General features: G+C 38.9%; 1 protein-coding gene across 1 annotated transcript in view; it reads left to right on the forward strand.

The window, feature by feature from the left end:
* Nucleotides 1–1315: 1315 nt before the first annotated feature.
* LOC124722086 (Krueppel-like factor 2) overlaps nt 1316–19022 on the forward strand; it is a 34643-nt gene continuing 16936 nt past the window's right edge. The window contains exons 1-2 of the mRNA XM_047247282.1: nt 1316–1441; nt 12243–12356. Of these exons, the coding sequence (XP_047103238.1) occupies nt 1424–1441; nt 12243–12356 (132 nt within the window). The 5' untranslated portion in view covers nt 1316–1423. The remainder of the gene's footprint in view (nt 1442–12242; nt 12357–19022) is intronic.

Below are 19022 nucleotides of genomic sequence, written 5' to 3' on the forward strand. Positions count from 1 at the left end.
CTTAACTTCTGAGGTCATCAGTCGCCTAGAACTTAGAACTAATTAAACCTAACTAACCTAAGGACATCACACACATCCATGCCCGAGGCAGGATTCTAACCTGCAAACGTAACGGTCGCTCGGTTCCAGACTGTAGCGCCTAGAATCGCACGGCCACTCCGGCCGGCACATTTTAACATTTGAGACTTCAGTTCTTCTGTAGCATCGTTGACATATTTCCATTTTTATTGCTAGTTGGCGTATTTCGTACCGGAATAGCAAAAGGAATATGAATGTACTATCATAATTGAAACTTAACGATATTCCTTCCCATTACTCGTGAACGCAGTAAGGAACTCTGAATATTGTCCACCTCCCTCACTGTTATCCTTCCTTTAGCCTCCTCCCCTCCTCCCTGCTTCCAAGAGGAAGTAACCACAAAAAGAATAAAATAATCGTTACGGGAAGACAGCACTTGATAAAAAAACGGATTTCGTTCACGAAACGCCATGTTTTGGAGACTTCGATGCAGGAGTAGAACAGTAACACTCATACAGTTGCGAATGAACTTGCTCTTTATGCAGTAACCAGTTTATACCACCATATTCTGTCCGTTTGAAAACTAGTAGACCCACTCAGATGCCATGAGTCATTTATGACAAAACATTGAACTACCCATTTAATTTATTAAGTAGGCAAAGCGCTTGAGAAAAGAGCAAGAGACCGTCACGATGATAGTAACATAATTCAATCTCTAACTTCATTTGTTTGTCATGACGCGTATTTGATGTTTTCTTTTTGTCTGCTGTGGTGTATGTATTTTCTCAGTGCGTATTGTAGGACTTCAAGGAGTGAGTATTAATGAAAATAAAGAAATTTCTATAGAAAAGAGAACTGATGGTACGTAAATCGCTCGTGTTGCCTAGAATCTGTGTAGAAGTTACTACCAGATGATAAACGCTCCCCGCATCTCACAGGAGACACACTTTTGCATCAGCAAGGACACTGTGCTGTGTTGGTAGCAAAGTATCCCCGTATGTACAGAACAAAAACATCTTTACGCGTTTCGTTAAAGACGCTACGGAGACGGGCGCACGTGCTGAACGGAGGGGAGCCGACGAATGCAGCGCAGCGGCATATGGTTCGCGCTCAGCTGATAGAGGAATGTCAGGCGGGCACCCCTCTCCTGGCCGACCCGCCTGCCCCTTATTGGCTGTCGGCGCGCGGCGTCTCCGTCCCATTGGTCGCTGCTGACGTCACAAGCCTGCGCAGGAGAACAAGACGGGCTGGCTGTGCTTTCCGAAGTGATTTTCAAAACTAGTCCAATAAGAACAGGTGTTATTGTTCCCGCGGAGGCACTCTAAGCGTGACGCCTGGCGCCGGGAGACGGAGGCGTGCATGTGGGCTGCCGTTGCCGTTGCCGGAGCGACACCAACCCGATGGGATGGCTGATTTCCAAGAGGTAAGTGCTCTTCCGTGCGTGTGACTTGCCGGACGGAACCTCCTTGTCGTTTCCACCGCAGCTTTTAGTGTTGTTCCGCTGTCACGTGAAATCGCACGCTCTGCACGGAGGTATTTTTTAGCTTCTTTCAGTGTAGAACATTTGAAAACGTGTAACCTCTGCCAGTAGGTCGGTGATGCTACGGAGTATGTACAGTGCTCTCCCACTCAGGAGAAAACTAAAGCTAAGTCCTCGAGTGGTGTGAGATGTACTGCGTACATTTTCTCAATAAGCAGTATTAGTTAGACTAGTATTACAGACAGCGGAGTAAGGCCTTAACTCGTTTTACTGTTCTCCATCCTACGTTTGTAGTGTTTGGTATCTTAGTACCTGTCGTGTAGTTCTGTGTACCACTTATTTTATTTTTGCCGAATTATTTTCTCGTCCAAGCATTGTTGCTAATGAGCAGCGTGTAAAGTGACGTTCCAAATGAAGGTGTAAGAGTTGTGTGCCAGGTTAGAAGCAAAGAAACTGAGTACAGCATTATTAACACATGTTCCTGCAAACTACGGCTCTTGCTACCGCCAGGAATGATAATACTACCGATAAATGAAAGGAAGAAAATATAAACATTCATTGCAAGTCAAAAATTACGGCCGCGTTGTTCCCGAGTGCTAGCTCATAAAACGGGGGCCGTATCGGGGCTTGCAGTCCGGGCGATTGAATTCCAACACAGCCAATAAAATGTGTGGCGCGACAGCGTTGCAGTGCTTGTACCCGCACCGTGGAAAGCGTGCTATTAATATAGATGTCGGCGCAGCATGCGGCTTCCTGCCGGTGTCCCTCAAGCCATGTTCTCCAGCATTATAAAATGATCGTTGCTCGATTCATGCCGTCTACTAAAAGTTACCGCAGACAATGTGAGTGCTACATAAATTATCAACTGCAGCACGGTGAAGTACGAGCAATCTAACACGAGTACCACCGTCCAGACTTTTCAATAACCAGTTCTACAGGCAGCGGAACAAAAGTGCGGCTGAAATTAACGACAGCGGGTTTAGATAGTTGTGAGTTCTCCTGTTGCAAAATATGTCAATCACTGCGCGCTCAAAATATAAAATTGGTTTCCTTAGCTGCTATTGTTCCCACAAGAGGTTTCGTTTGAAAAAAAAAAAAATCTATCTCATACGTGATATGTCACGCTTCAAGGATGAATATGCCGAAGATCAGTGAACGCATCTTTCGGCATCAGGGGTCCGTCATCCGTAAATACTTTTATTTTGATTAATCTCTGTCCTCTGAACTGCTGCTAAGCATGTTGTGGAATCTACAAGATCAGTATTCTAAAAAGACAAGTCTTCATCGTTGTGTGTACAGTACTGTCTAGAGATTCCGATAGTAGTTACTCATCCGCAGGCAGAACCCGTATCAATAAAAATTAAGCCAATGACGATTTTCTCATTTTTCTCCTGTGAAATACTTATGACTTCAAAAATAAGATACGACAATTCACTGAAACGTGGAAAATTTAAAGTATGCCTTCGTAAAAAATTGAAGGGGACTTCTTACATAGAAAAAATGAAGACAGATGATGTGTTTCAGAGTGGACGATACGATTTATGTAAATAAAAGACAATTTTGGGACTCTCCTAGTGTTCTGGACAGCTTAATAATAGTAAAAGCATTTAGAGCCCGCAAAACGTGCTCCATCATTTACGTATTATTACAGTTGACTCGATGAGAGGAAGAAACGCTTCGGGAACATTGTTGACATCAGATAATGTGTGAGGATATAAGTGAGGCACGCATTAATGGGACAGAACGACACAATGTCAGTCCGCTGTAAGTGTTTGAGCATGTGTTCAATCTGCACTTTCCTGTGTTGTATTTTATCACCGGAGGAGTATTAGCAGCAGCCGGCGCTACTGCCTGGTGCAAGTTGTCTTATGAACGATTGTCCCCCAATGATAATCCGGCCCGGTATGCAAATCATATTACTGGACCAACAGTATAATACGCCGTATAACGGTCGAGCTTCTTAAAATTTTAGTGCCAGTAATTATTGAGTAACAAAATCAATCATCACCTCTTATTTACATTCTGTGACTTAGCATACCTGTAAAGCTGCACCAGCTACAATAACTTACGCAATTTACAAGCTCGTAAGAATGTCAGGCAAATTTTGTTAAGCGATTCATCAGAGCTCACGTACCCTCAGCCATACGCCGAGGGTATAAAAGAATCGTGAAGTTTACGGCGACCTAAAGTAAATACAGCTTTATTTATTACACAAAATATTTTGATCGTTTTGGGACCTAGCCGGTGTCTGACACTCTATAGCAAGTCAGTTATTTAATTTGAGGGACGATTGAAATTTAAGCACGTTGCTTACCTTATCATAGTTTTGTTTGTTGTTGGTGAGGCCCCAAAATTAACCCTTATGATTGTGATGGACGATCCTGAATACTGAAAAACTATAGATCCCTACGTCACGTCGTGAAGGAATGCAATGATTGCATACATGTATGCAGTAGTTCCGCGCCAGCGTCCTGATATACATACAAGACACTGTCCGTGCGATGGTGTAGTTTGGCAGCACGCGATGGAGTGAATTAACGATTTTATTTCTTTTAAGGTAATTTTATTTCATAGTGGAAACTAACATGAAGAATATGACTAAATTAGGTAGCAACCACTGAATTTTTTTTTACTACTAAAAACGGTAATGTTTACACATTGCATAATAACGTGACGCCAAGAATTGTGTCCCTTCGAAGTGAAGTAAGACGCAATAATACTTTGAGAACAGATTTTATATTTCAGGAATTTTATTTTTTAAATGATAGACAAATTCCTTTGTTTACAGTTTTTCTTATTACAAAGTCCGCCCCGGTAGCTGAGTGGTCAGCGTGACAGACTGTCAATCCTAATGGCCCGGGTTCGATTCCCGGCTGGGTCGGAGATTTTCTCCGCTCAGGGACTGGGTGTTGTGTTGTCCTAATCATCATCGTATCATCCCCATCGACGCGCAGGTCGCCGAAGTGGCGTCAAATCGAAAGACCTGCACCAGGCGAATGGTCTACCCGACGGGAGGCCCTAGCCACACGACATTTCCATTTCCATTTCTTATTACAAAATACGTTTCTTTCGTAATAATCTCCCTCGTCACTTGAGATATTAGCTTCATGTATCAATCAAAGATTACATTTGAAAGCAATGATACATTTTGCTCTCATAGATTAGAGGATCACCAGACAATCCTTTCAGCCAAAGTTTTGTTTATGGTCTTTAGCGAGAAAGTTTAACTATGAATACGAATACAAAATTTGACAGTTGGTTTTGTAGATGGTATTAAACGAACAAGCAAACATGAATAAATATTGCTGCGAATTATGTTTGTTCACTATAATGCCTGAAGTTCTGAGAGAATATCAGGAGTCTGTCACCTAATTGGGGGCAATAAATGTGGACAGTGACGTGGAATTTCTGTGACGCATTGCATTTAAGGAATTCTTATGTTTCTCTAGCTCTCTCTCTCTCATTTACTCTGCGTCATAAATGTTCCATTAGATACACGTATCTTTGTACCCAGATATGTCACATAATGTTGCAACTTCTATTCCGTAGTGATTAATTATTCACGATATAGCTAACTATTGCGATCCATGTAATGACCGGTATGGAAGTATGAAATACTTCGCCCTTGCCGAGAGCAATTTATCACGGCTGTATTGTCAGTGCGTTCTGCTGCAGATGCGATCAGAAGACCAGATAACACGTCCCCCGTGGGGCGTTACGTGTGAAATGATTAGAGTCGCAGCACAGTTTTAACTGAGTGACATTTATGCTTATGGTAACTACCTCAAATTACTTTTTTCTTTAGTTGTAGTGTCCGAAGTTCACGATGTAAGCTGACGAAAACACTGACGCCGTGATCAATAGATTTACTCTGTACATTCGAAACTGTTATTTAGAAACGCGTTACTCAGACGGATCTCTCAAACTAACCAGAGAGGTTGGATAATGTTTGTAAGTGTCACCAGTATGATAACAAGATGTAGAGTTTACCACGTGTATTTCCTTACACACATGTAATTTACAAATGTTCAGAACAACATTTTCGGCAAGAAAAGTCTTTAAAGGAGAGACGTAAAGGAACCTCCTTGAAAAATTACTTTTAGAAAAAAAAATGACATAAAGAATAAACTAACTTTCATGTTTTCCGCCAAAAACTCTGTAGCAAGTGATCGTATCTTTGTGCTATCCACTAGCACCTCTGTTTAATTCAACTGTATTCTCTTGTGTGTAATATGTGGTTGTCTCAGTAGTGTCATCATTGTCATCAGATATATTCGTCTTTCATGGTTCCATGTTCCTCTTCATCGTCAGTAAATTTCTTAAAAATTCAGACACCCATTTCTCTAGGTTTACACTGCTTGTCGAGTATCATCTCATGTGAACACTTTTTGAAACGTCGGACTGAACTTAAAGAGTCCAACTCTAGAATGAGTGGTCGTCTCCATGATATGAACAGGAGAATCTTTGACTCATGTGTAGTGATCTTGGTAATGATTTTTTTCATTTTATATATGATGTAACATGACTTTCTCGTACATTTGATTGCTGAATAAAATCCGCTTACGGGTAAAAGATACGTTTTTATTGATACACAATAGATTTCGTATCCTGTGGGTGAACGATAAGGCGCTTCGGACAATCCCTTTTAAACTAGGTTTTTGATCCTTTCTGTGTTGCGTAGAGCACCCTTACGGTGACTAGTCGTTATAAGTAAAATGTCGTATGTATATGTTCAGTGTTGTGCGAGGAAGAAAGCTCATAACTTAAGCCACAAGTATCCGCAGTACAGAAACGACCAAAAGACTAAAATCTCTGTGTGCTATGATGAAACCTGGATCTGTAAATGGTCTCACAGAATTTGAAACGTATTTTTCAATAACAAAAAATATTTTATGAGTCAATAAATTTACTCAACAGTGCAATGAATTCTGTTTTCGTCTGGTCTGTATTGTATTTCAGAGAATGTTTTCGTCTAGAAGGAAACAGGAATAGTACGAGCTGTATAACACAAGACGTCAAAAACATTTGATGTCGAATAAGAGTAGATTACGAATTTCCAGAAAAGAGTTCCACTTAACGATTTATATAATTTCTCCGCCAACATCGCTAATTCAGAACCTTTTATTCCACCACGCATAATTATACACGTTTGTCGTTCATAAGAGGAAGTGAAACTAAAATATTTGTTATGAAACTTAATAAAATTCTAGTATGAATAAACATAAACGTGAACGTCGCCATTATGGAGACGTAAGTATCATTCTCGGCTGAAAGAGTTATCATAAGTTCAGATGAATATCCTGGGAAACAGTGTACATGGCGAAGTTGAGCGTATGATGTTTCCGCGACGAAAAACGTATCAAATAATAGAAACTTTGTGCGCAGGACACGATGAATGTCTAGAATTCATCGAAGCTCATCTGAAAAAATAGGCATTCTACTGTCTATGGATGCAATGACATATTTTTTAACATTTTGAAGCAAGAAAACTTCGTTGCTATTTATGTCATCAGTTGTATCGGTTTTAATTGCTTTCTTGTAATCGAGGAAAATGTATGACAATACGAACTTTTTCGAAAAGGAGTATTTCATTTTCATTGCTTATTCATTTTTAAAACAGTTATTTACTTGTTTCAAATAAAAGCTCAGGTTTACCATAAGCAGCTCTCCTTATTTTCATAATTTTATGAATCAGTCGAAGTGCATATAATGTTGCAAGAAATGAAATTATTTTTACTTTGCAGCAATGACGATTCTCACCTACAGAATTACGCATTCAGTTATTATTCTTTATTCTAACACAGTTGATTGGTATAATACCCCGTCATACTCAGTCCTATTCAGCTGCTGTTGCAGAAGTTAGTGTCAGGAATATTATTGCACTAAAGAGGGTCCTTGTAATGTCGTTGCAATCGAGTTAACCATCTCATGGCTACCTTCTATACTTCACACAGACACTTTTGAGGGGCATGAACGCTGACGTTAACAATAAAAACTTTGCGAAAGTCAGATTTCCTCGACTTACAGAATCTTACGGCAAAGCCTAAAACAGAGCTCTATTGTCCACGTGTTTCCCGAAAAAGAGATCCGTGTATGAGACAGATTGCTACATTGAATGTTATAGTATCAAATGTATTCTTTAAGCATCAAAAGCACACTTACTGCTCTGAAAAAAGGGGCGAAGACTAGGAAGAATAGAGTTATTGAACCTCTGACATGATTTAAAAACGAAAAAAGGAATACTGTAACATGACAAAGTCGGTGTGGACTCGCTCCCTTTTAAATCAATGAAGCACTGGTAACTCTCTTCATGTAAAACTAATTTCTTGGCAGTATATTCTCCCCACCTTGCTTTATTCATAGTTTAGATATTAACAAAAATGACAGATTTATCATAATAAGAAACCGTAATGACGGGAAGCCGTGTCGGAAATATTGCTTAGGGTGTTTAATATCAATTTTGATAAATTTTTCTGGTTTGAAAAAATGCCTGTAAGTCGAGATAATTAAGCTTCCAGTTGCTGGCATTAGAAAAATCAAAGCCCAAATTTTTGATTTTCATAAAATTCAGGCTGGTCAACTGTGCCATTCGCGTAGTATTTCATTTTCGTGGCTCGGATTGGTATTCACCTTTAAAGGCATCTCTGTAAAAGGCAGGCACAGTATTTCGCAGTTACGTTGTACACTGAAATTTATATTAGCTCTACGCAACCTACACTGATATTTATCGCCACAGCAATCAGCGGCTGACTGTGGAATAAGTACGCGTACCACCATATTTATTAATTGATATTACCAGCAAACTATTAGTGGAGTACAATTCAGGAAACCGAATGAGACATTTGTGGCTACCACAAATAAAATTTTGGAAACAATAAACTGTGAATGATAGCGTCTGCCGAAATGGTCCGTCTAGTACATTTCAAACAAAAATTGGATTTCACGACTTGGAAAGTGCAGTAGCAGATTATCTACAACTTACATCGTTCGATTAGAATAAATTACATTACATTTAATTACAATTCTGTATCATCAACTATCGATCTTGCTGATAGTAGCAGTGTCTCCCAGATGTTACAATAAAAACATTTCCTTCGCTTGGCGTCCACAACAACGTACGGATTATAGGCCCACATGAGACCAGTCTCAGGCGGCAAAGGTTTTCATTGACTCAGAATGCAGCTAAGTAATTGCAAAGATGTGTGGTTTCTGTCACAGTGATGTTCAGCCTTCTACAACAGAACTACGTTGTACCGCACAAAACTGTAATATACAAGGAGACTTCATAAAGTTAGATAGACATTATCATGCGATGCCAAGCAGCTTTAATTCAGCGCTGCACTATACTTCAAAGTGACACATATACGTGATACTATTTTTCAACATAGTAATCCAGTTTCTGTAAACAACGGTCCGAAAGCCCTACTAATCGTTCAGATCCTCGACGAGAGTAATCCACTTCTTGATCACGAAGCCATTCGAGAACCGCTGTATGAAAGTCCTCATCGTTGGAAACTCTCCTTCCCTCAGATATTCTTTCAGTTTGCCGAAAAAATGGAAATCACATGGTGCAAGACCTGGACTGTGTGGTGGATCAACATCGCCTTCTTGTGTGCGGCTTTGGTCAAATTGTTGGCCCACTTCACTGCTGCACTCGACACTGCATTTGGTCCATATATCGTCAGAATTTTTCTGTGGATCTGGAATTTAGACTTTTTGTCCACAAGAGTCGCATAGTCCCGCTTACTTCAACTTCGGATTATGCTCCCAGCATCCGCGCCGTTTCAATCGCACGCTGTGATGTACCTGGTATCCGTACCGCAAGAAAACCGTCTCTGCAGGATACCGGAAACATGTACCCCCTTGTAACAATGCACCACTCTTATTGCGTAATGCTCTTAGCGTGGGACGACGTGTGTAACTTACAGACTGAAGTCCGTACGTTCCCTCGTCAACCCAATTAGACTTGCACGCTGCACTAAGCAGTAAAACAGAGGATATGCAAACTGAGTTATGGAAGTTGAAGCAAAGAATTTGGTGTAGAGTCAGATTATATTATAAAAAGTGTCTGCCGGCCGCGGTGGTCTAGCGGTTCTAGGCGCGCAGTCCGGAACCGCGCGACTGCTACGGTCGCAGGTTCGAATCCTGCCTCGGGCATGGATGTGTGTGATGTCCTTAGGTTAGTTATGTTTAAGTAGTTCTAAGTTCTAGGGGACTGATGACCACAATAGTTAAGTCCCATAGTGCTCAGAGCCATAAAAAGTGTCTGAAAGTGAGATGGCCTTTTTGAATGATGTAGCTAAATTTTCTCCTGCATTATTGGCAGACAAATTTCAGTTTCTGTTGTTCTTGCGTTTGATTTCGGAAGGACTCAATTATACAGTACTACGAAAGTGAGGAACATATCCAATTAGTCCCAAATAACTAATGTGTCGTTTCATGGAACGAAACCTACTAGTGGCAACAGTCTCTTCTTCGGTAAGAAAGAGAGAAAGAGAGAGAGAGAGAGAGAGAGGGAGAGAGAGATAATGCCAACCAACCAAAAGGGAAAGAATTTACATACTATAATGATAATGATAACACAATAAAACGAGTTATCACATTTATCAGCTTAGAATTCCTACTTAATTGGAACTTGGAGTTCTGCTCGAAATGAAAATATTCGTAGCTCACAAATATCTGACGAATATACGGCAAAGAGTTTCGAGTAATCCCAGCTGATGTGTTCAGGTATCCTTCTGTATATTTATTACCTAAGTAGGTATGGGAGAAGTTGGATCAGAATCTCCAATCATCTGGTTCCGAGTCACAAAATTTGTTTCCAGACCAAGCTTAGGAAATGGTTCTGGTGTCATTTAGTGTGTGAAACTTTTTTTTCAACATATAAAAGTGTCAAACACGCGATTTACAGCTAATCAATTTGAGAATAACTCAAGAGCTCCAAAGAATTCAAACAATATTCTAATAACTTACCGTCCTGCAGACTTTGAAGTACTTTTGAAGGGGCTACAACAAGACAACACTTGCCCGCCTTTTTAGTTTGAAGCGAATTCGTTGCTATCCGAAATCAAATAATTGTAATACTTTTGATGGATGAAGTGTTGAATACTGTAATTTATTTCCGATTGTGCTATTCTAGTAATAATACAAACAAATACGGAGCTGAAAATCTCATTTTCAGTGTAGCGAGAAATAATAATCTTGGCCCAGTTTCCATAAATTATTGAAAGTAAGAAAATTATTTTTAGTAGCAACAGGTTTTTTAATATTATTTACATTCATATAATTCTAAACAAATTGATACGTTAATTGTCAAATATCATCATGTTGTGAAATGTTCCATTTTTAGCGAACTGTGTGTTTCGGTGAATTTTTACTAGAAGGCGTAGGAACGAAGTACATATATGGATTTATCTACATATTAAAACTCAACAGATAGACGTAACTCATAAGCGAAAGTTTCTATAATAAAGCTGCTATAGAATTTTCGTCAACTCAAATGATGTCCTACTCGTTAGCTGCTCCGTGTACAGTGAATCCTACAATTACATACATTCATAATGTTCTTTTGTGCCATACATGCAACATTTTTTACTGATAAGATTTCTTTTAATTAATTAAATGAAAATAAAGGTACTATTTAAGAACAACATATTAACTTTTTGTGTAGTGTTTCATGGCATTGGCTTGTGACATCTCGAATTAATCCCATTTTCTGTTCTGGTACACCCTTCAGATCTGTATAATCTTTATAACAAGCAGTTTGTTGATCTATAGAAGAATAGAGGATTGTGTGTATGTGGGCGTGTGTGACAATGATTGATCCTGAAGGAGGACATCGATTTACTGCCTCATTCACTTTTTAAAGTTCACGACGTTTTTAGACGGTTATGCCATCATAGCAACGTGGATTGCAATCTGTTCACGTCGAGGAATTGACTTAACGTCAGTTTGAGAGACATCAATTATACAAGAAGTTTGCATATAGTATTGCATTAGTGAGGACATGTTACTATTTTTTAAAGCAAATGAAAAGTGTTTCACATAGCTCTGAATATGTGTAGAGACTGTACTTACTGCATAGAAATATGTAAACAGCCCCGAAACCTAGCAGTAACAATAACATTTATTCACTAGTGCAAGACGACGGGTAACCTTATTGTAACATCGCTATCTGGCAGACAGGCAACACATGTGCGAGCCACAAGTGCATTCTATGATGTGAACAAAATTAACTCTACCTGTACCTGATGACAATGCTATACCGATCTAAACGCGTAATTGACTTTAAATAAAAATTGACAGAAGCAATAAATCGAAATGTTTCCTGTGTGTTACCTGTTTAGTCGCTGACCTTGACAAAGAGCCATTATGGACGAAGTATTCTTTTTTTTCAGTCATTCAGTTAATCATTAGTTTCGGCAAAAATGAGTGTAATTGTTTTATATACAGTAGCCTTTTATTGTGCTCACTGTTCCAGTTAAGGATACCTATAGTGTACATGGCTACCATTGGAAACTTAAACTCAGTTTGTAGGAAGAGTAATAACCGTCACTTTCACATATTAGGTCAGAAGTGATCATCCGAAAAAAAGAGCTAGTAACTGACAAAAGATTATTCCGTTTTTATTTTTGTTCGGTTCTCAAATGCTAAATTTAAGAAGTTCGCGGTAGGCGACGTTAATACATATTGTCGTTTCACCGAGTAAATAATAATTTTGGCTGATGTTTTTCTGCCGTAACAGAATATGCGAGCTGCAGAGACCTATCATCCTGGGTGCCCACCAGGCCTCTTCGGTGGATCACGATTGCATCCTGGGATCGAGGCGTCTTTGACGTCTTCCTATGATCAGTACGATGTAAGCTTCTTTTCTTACTTTTTCCTTGTGGTGAAGCTTATAGCATGGTTCCTTCTTACAAGGAAAATAGTATTTAATGCTTTAAAAACTTAGTTTCCGCGCCTAACCCTAAAACGCAAGTTAACTTCCTCAAGTCAGAAAATCATTCTCTATTTTGCTTATTTGTCTTGTTTCGCATCTCTTCCGGGACTGGATGTAACTATCTGTGTTACCAATTAAAAAAATGGTTTCGAGACTATTTTGTGCATCCAAATTGCTACAGTCTTGAATCCATTCGGAAGAAATGCCCTAAAATCAGAGATATTTCAAAATTCCCGCTTATTACTACTTCTGTATGCATATCTTAAAGTAAAATCTCAGTCAGATGTTATGTAATAATAATTTTCTGTAATTTATTGTTTTTTTTCATTAGACGGTATGTAACTAGAAAGGTCACTTAATAACATCTGCTAGTGCTGCGGTTTTGCTCCGTGTATTTTCTCAAATGTGAAAAAATACGCGGTAGGCTCTGGGATTACACTGAGATTTCTCTTATACTGAAAGTGATTTTCAAAGACAAGTGTTATATTTTCACATCACTCACCAGGATAAATAATGTAGCATATGCGGTTGGTTAACTGGGTTTGCTCTTCAATGAATGAGCCTGCACATGTCCACTTTTTCTCACCAACTTGAGAAGCTAAATTTCTAATAAAACTTCGAAATTTCGGCGATACACCACCGAATATAGAAATATAAGAATCAGGCTCCTAATGAAACTTTATTTCCCACAAAACCCTTCATAGTTTATGTGTATCAATTCCTCTTTATACTTCGAGGGATACTCGCAACAGGTTTTCTGCTCGGAGTTCTGGATGTAAATATATTCATTTCGCCTTAATGACCAATCAGCAGAACTATGGTAACAGTTGTTTTTTCTGGCGAAATCCAATAATAAATGATCAAATAACTACAAAAAGGAAGGTTCTGACAATCTATAAGACAGACATGTCCGAAACAGAAACTATACTAGCAAAAAAAGTGATGAATGTAAATGACATACAGCACACGTGGCCTAGAATTTTCGTAGCATTCCAGATACACACTGGGGCATTTGTCGTTTCGAATCATTATTGTTATCTTTCAAGTGTAATAGCTTAGTATGTGATTGTGATGGGTTTCCACGTTGTGTCGCTTTCTGTATTTGTTTTTGATTACGTAGACGGAAGGCATATTCTTTTCTAAAGGCGCCGAAGGAGCCGCTGAGATTAAAGTACGGATCCAAATGGAGAATCATCATAAACATTGTCATTTCCCCTCAGTCCATGAGACAATGCGGATAAGTTTAAAAATTAAAGTAGGACTTGAACAGCGATCCTGAACTTTGCGCTAGAAGCTCAGCTATCACCTTATTAGTGGCGTCAGCTACGAAACTAGGTTAGTGGAAGTATCTTACGAACTTCAGCTCGACTGTAATTTATAATATACAATATTATCCAAATACTTCAGTAAAAATTATGTATGGGACACAGTACTGGAAACAACACATTAAGTTTCAACTGAAATGCAGGGACACCCGTACTTTTATTCTATTTTACATGCCAAGGTATAGATATACACTGCCATTTCTGGTACACAGTGCAATGTAGTGTAGAAATAGTCATTGGGGAAAATATGCTTCTTATGGTAGACAATCTGCTTCGAGCTGTAATATAACTTGTTAGAGTATCTACTCCAAAGTACGTGAAATGATCTTCACCTTCATTGTAAAGGAGCACAAATAACAAGGCAGAGAAGATTCAAAGAAGAGCTGCATGCTTTGTCACGGGGTTTTTTGATCAACGAATATAGAAACGTTCAAAAATTTTTAGTGGAATACCATACACGGAACGAATAGAGCCTGACTCACAAAACTCTTCGAGTCCACATTCCTAAACGTGACAAGCAACATACTGCTTCTACCATCAACATCTCGTATAATTAGAACGACGATGTACTTAAAGAAGTTCAAGATTACCTATAGTGTTGCCGATATATTTATTGCATTGTAGCATGCATGAGTGGCGTAGGATAGGGGTAAATATACGAAGTAAATATATACGCTCTGCCAAACACTGTGTGGCAGCGAACCTAATACAGATATAGGAGTAGGCATTGTACAAAGATTCGTCTTGCCGACTGCAGCTTTGCTGTTTTCCCTTTATTCAAATGGCTCTAAGCACTATGAGACTTAACATCTGAGGTCATCAGTCTCCTAGGCTTAGAACTACTTAAACCTAACTAACCTAAGGACATGACAAACATCCATGCCCGAGGCAGGATTCGAACCTGCGACCGTGGCAGCAGCGCAGTTCCGGACTGAAGCGCCTAGAACCGCTCGGCTACATTGGCCGGCTTTCCCTTTATGACCAACTTCTGTTCCCCATTTCGTCTGAAATGTCCTATGTTTCCTCTGTTATTAGATATCCTCCTCACGATGTTATGTTCTTTCTTCTGTCCTCACTGATCATCATTTATTTACTATCTTTTCGGTATACGTACCACGTGAACTTCAGTACTTTATACCTGAAAGTTATTCTCTCTGTCATTCCCGCTTCTTGGTTATTATTTCTTTCCAAACTAAAATTTTGTTTCCATTAACTGAGCTATTATTCCAGTCTTTTAAATAAATACTAGAATATTTGCACCGGTAATTTCTAAAAGGCTTCATATGCACTGAGTTTATTTTCGGTAGAAACGCAAAAATGTGTTTTAAAATCAAGCCTTTTGTTTACATCAATAGTGAACATCACAGAAAATATTTTATAACAGCATCAGTTTTTACATTCTATAGGAAGTAAGTTAGAAGCTTCCGATTTCTGTGATTTCCTTTAACAGTAGCTTCAGAGATCGGCTTTTTTTGTACCGAATAATTAAAGACTTTTTCAAAAGATATGTAGACACAAGACTATTAGAAAAACAATTTAATGTGTTTACAATCAGATGATATACAACTAACGTGTATTACTGCAGTCTGGATGAATGAGAATATTTTTGGCTTCCTGTTTCAACTCCGACCGTCGGAGAGAGTCCTCTACCTGTAGAAGAACAGAAATAGCCGTAAATAGCGGCAAATCACTTTCACAAAAAATGTGAGAAAGAGCCTTTTAGAATGAAGAATTATTTTCTTTCGTTAATCTGGGTCACTCATTCTGAAAAGCTGTCAAAAAAATAAAATGCAATTACCTCCGACAAACTCTTTAGACACTAATAAACTTCTTCAATAGTTTTCATTCACTTCTTGGTTGTATTACACGTGTAATTATTTTTCTTTTTTCTGTAGTCTCTAGTTTGTTCGGTTTGTAATTAATCGTTAAGCATTGTATCACATACAAGTATTATCATCTAACCGACGTCGTATCGTATCAAAGTTTTTTATGCCTGTATATAGCATTAATATAATGGACTTCACATTCCTACTATGTGTTGGTTATTTATCTGAACGTGATTTGATGTTCACGCAGAATCAAAGTTAAGTGAACACAGCTGACTCAATCTTTACTAAGGACTACGAAATGTGACCACGTTAGCGGACGCGAAATCTTTTTGCTTAAAATTATAGTCGTGAAACAGCTGAAATTGTTTTAACAAGATCATTAGAGACGGAGGCAAAAGTAGGGAAGGGAATCACGAGTGGCCTTATCAAAGGAACCACCCTGCGATTAACCGAAATTCGTTTAGGTAACTTTCTTTGACGAATTCTTCTTTTTGTGAGTACTAAACTTTATAAGCTGGTAACCAAGTGAGGGCTCACCGAGTGTAGGATTGGTCCATAAATCGATCCAGTGCTCGTCACTTCTTCGAGTAACTGGCCTTCTCTGAAAAGTGAACTAGAATGAAACTGCGATGCTCCTAACGCTTCAAACAAAACGATTTATCAAATATGAGCAATTTCACTTAATTGTCACAAAAATGTGGCGGTGGTGGTGGTGGTGTGGTCTTCAGTCCAGAAACTGGTTTGATGCAGCTCTCCATGCTACTCTATCCTGTGCAAGCTTCTTCATCTCCCAGCACCTACTGCAACCTACATCCTTCTGAATCTGCTTAGTGTATTGATCTCTTGGTCTCCCTCTACGATTTTTACCCTCCACACTGCCCTCCAATACTAAATTGGTGATCCCTTGATGCTTGATGATATGCCCTAACAACCGATCCCTTCTTCTAGTCAAGTTGTGCCACAAACGTCTTTTCTCTCCAATTCTATTCAATACCTCCTCATTAGTAATGCGATCTACCCATCTAATCTCCAGCAAAAATGTAGGAGGAGTCAAATAGTATGCTTCAGTCCCACCTACGAATTAACGAGGAAGTTGCAACGTTGTGAAAGGATAATACTTCTTTATTCTCAAGCCTTCAAAAATGCTGACAGTGGGGTAGATATCCAGAATTACTTGATGATTACGTAGAAACGAATTTTGATAGTGTAAACATCATGTAAGTAAATATTATCGCCATAATCTATTGTTAAATGACGAACTGAAACTGAGCTAGCGATCGTATCGATATTGTCGGAAGACAGGCCCATCGCTTTAAATTATCGCCTAGTAATTTAACAAATGATCAGCTCACTATTCACCTTTGTTATACCTTATGCTTCATTTCACACACTATTTAGTGTTTCCAAATAAATTAGGTATCCTCATTGATCTACTCCAGCTAAACCCAACTGAAACTGTGACAAATGGAAATTTGGAAACTGGCAATGGAAGGTCCTATGTCAGGTATGAATCATATTCAGTGAACTAGACATTTGTGATGAATTCTATGTTAGTTGCAACAAGGAAACTGGAGATCAAATGAAGAATATCGAGCAAGTATAAGATTCTGGAATTTCGTTTATATTTTCGGTACAATACATAAAAAGGCCATGTATCAGGTTCGAGACACTTCTGTAAGTTTCATAGATATTTTTAGCGCAATCGTACATGTCATGAACAAATTTATAAGTAAGAAAACAGGAGAGAAGTAATCGCCACGGTGTTGCGAATTTTTCATTTGTCATTGATACAGGCTACACAAACTCTGCACAATCGTTTATTCGATATGGATGCCGCTTACAGTCATACGATCTTACTTGAAAACGGATGGAGACTTCAGTTTGAGATAGAACTCGGTATGAACAATAATCTAGGCTCACCTGAACACATGCAGCGCGTACCGTAGTTTAGTGCTATAATGATCTGCATACAATACCGTCATTTGCAGAGAGATGACATTTTTTAAGAACGACCGAGTTAGTTGCCTCAGTGTAAGACGCTGAACTGGCATTTGACAGATGGCAGTTCAAATCCTCATTCGGTCATCTAGATATAGATCTCCGGGTGTTTCCCTTAATGTGTAAAGCAAGCTCGAGAATTGTTCCTTTGAAAAGGAAGAGTCGAATTCGTTTACATCCTTCCCAAAACAAAGTTTGTGCTCCATCTCTAATGACCTCCTCGTCAACGGGACTTTAAATTCTGATCTTTCTTACAACTTTCGTACAACCTGTTACGCCTTTTTTTATTAACGTGCGAAACATCAGTCGTTTGTGTAGCGACTACCAATTGTCTCTTAAACTAAGCAACTGCAATGTTACACGAATGAGTAAACGGCAGTTTTAGAACAGCAACAGCTGTAACTCCTAGATCGTGTAATTCAATGGTATTTCGATCGTTACAAGAAATAAAAGAGGCTTGACCGTATTCATACTGCAACCTGTAAGACTAAAGCCAGATTGTTGTGAGCCATCGACAAATAATCGTTTGCCTAGGATTCATGTATGAATATGAAAACAGAAAATAGTTCATAGAAGAACTCCTGTCTAAGCAAGTCGTTGCATATCCCCTGCAGTTGATTTAAGCGGTATAATATCTCATCTCCCAGTTGTGGTTCTTTCTATTTTCGTTTCTCAGTAAGTCTATTACCTCTTCATTATATGTGTTGTATCACACACCTCTTTGTCTTCCTTTCTTCCTTCCTCTCTGGCTTTTATTGATACCAGGACCCACAGTCTCAATTTATTTGCCAGTAATTTATTCATACTGTTCTTCTTTTCACAAAGAAATTTCTGTTTTACCTGTTACTGTTTTCACTGCTGATACCATAATCATTTCGGAGTACTGGATTCCATACTAATATAAGACCTCTTATAAAACGTGTGTCATAATGAAAATACTGTAAAATATGAAGATTCCCTGTTAGATTTAAGAGAAGGTCTTACTCCTCCAATCTTCCGAGAATGAATAAATAATAAAAAAACAGATCCATGCATCTCTTCGTAGAATCCTTCTCTCTCTCTCTCTCTCTCTCTCTCTCTGTCTCTCTATCGCTCGCACTCTTCCGCTAGCCGTAATTTGTCAGACTCGCATAGAGGCGAACTATTTCAAGAGTTCTGTAAAAAATCTTCTTGTGGGTGAGGACACTTGCGACAAATTTCAATTTTTTCAAATTTATTGTGTTATCGATAATGAAGATAAACGATTTCAGATCATTTAGTCCACTTACGACACGGTGGGCTGGTGTTTATCCCGAAGACTTGTTTGACGCAACTGTCAACCCTAGTTTACCCTGTGCAAGCCTCATCATCTCTGTGTAACCTACATCTATTTGAACTTACTTAGTGTATTCACGACTGCCGGCCTCTGTGGTCGAGAGGTTCTAGGCGCTTCA

Source organism: Schistocerca piceifrons, chromosome X (genome assembly GCF_021461385.2).
Source record: "Schistocerca piceifrons isolate TAMUIC-IGC-003096 chromosome X, iqSchPice1.1, whole genome shotgun sequence".
Classification (NCBI taxonomy): Eukaryota; Metazoa; Arthropoda; class Insecta; order Orthoptera; family Acrididae; genus Schistocerca; species Schistocerca piceifrons.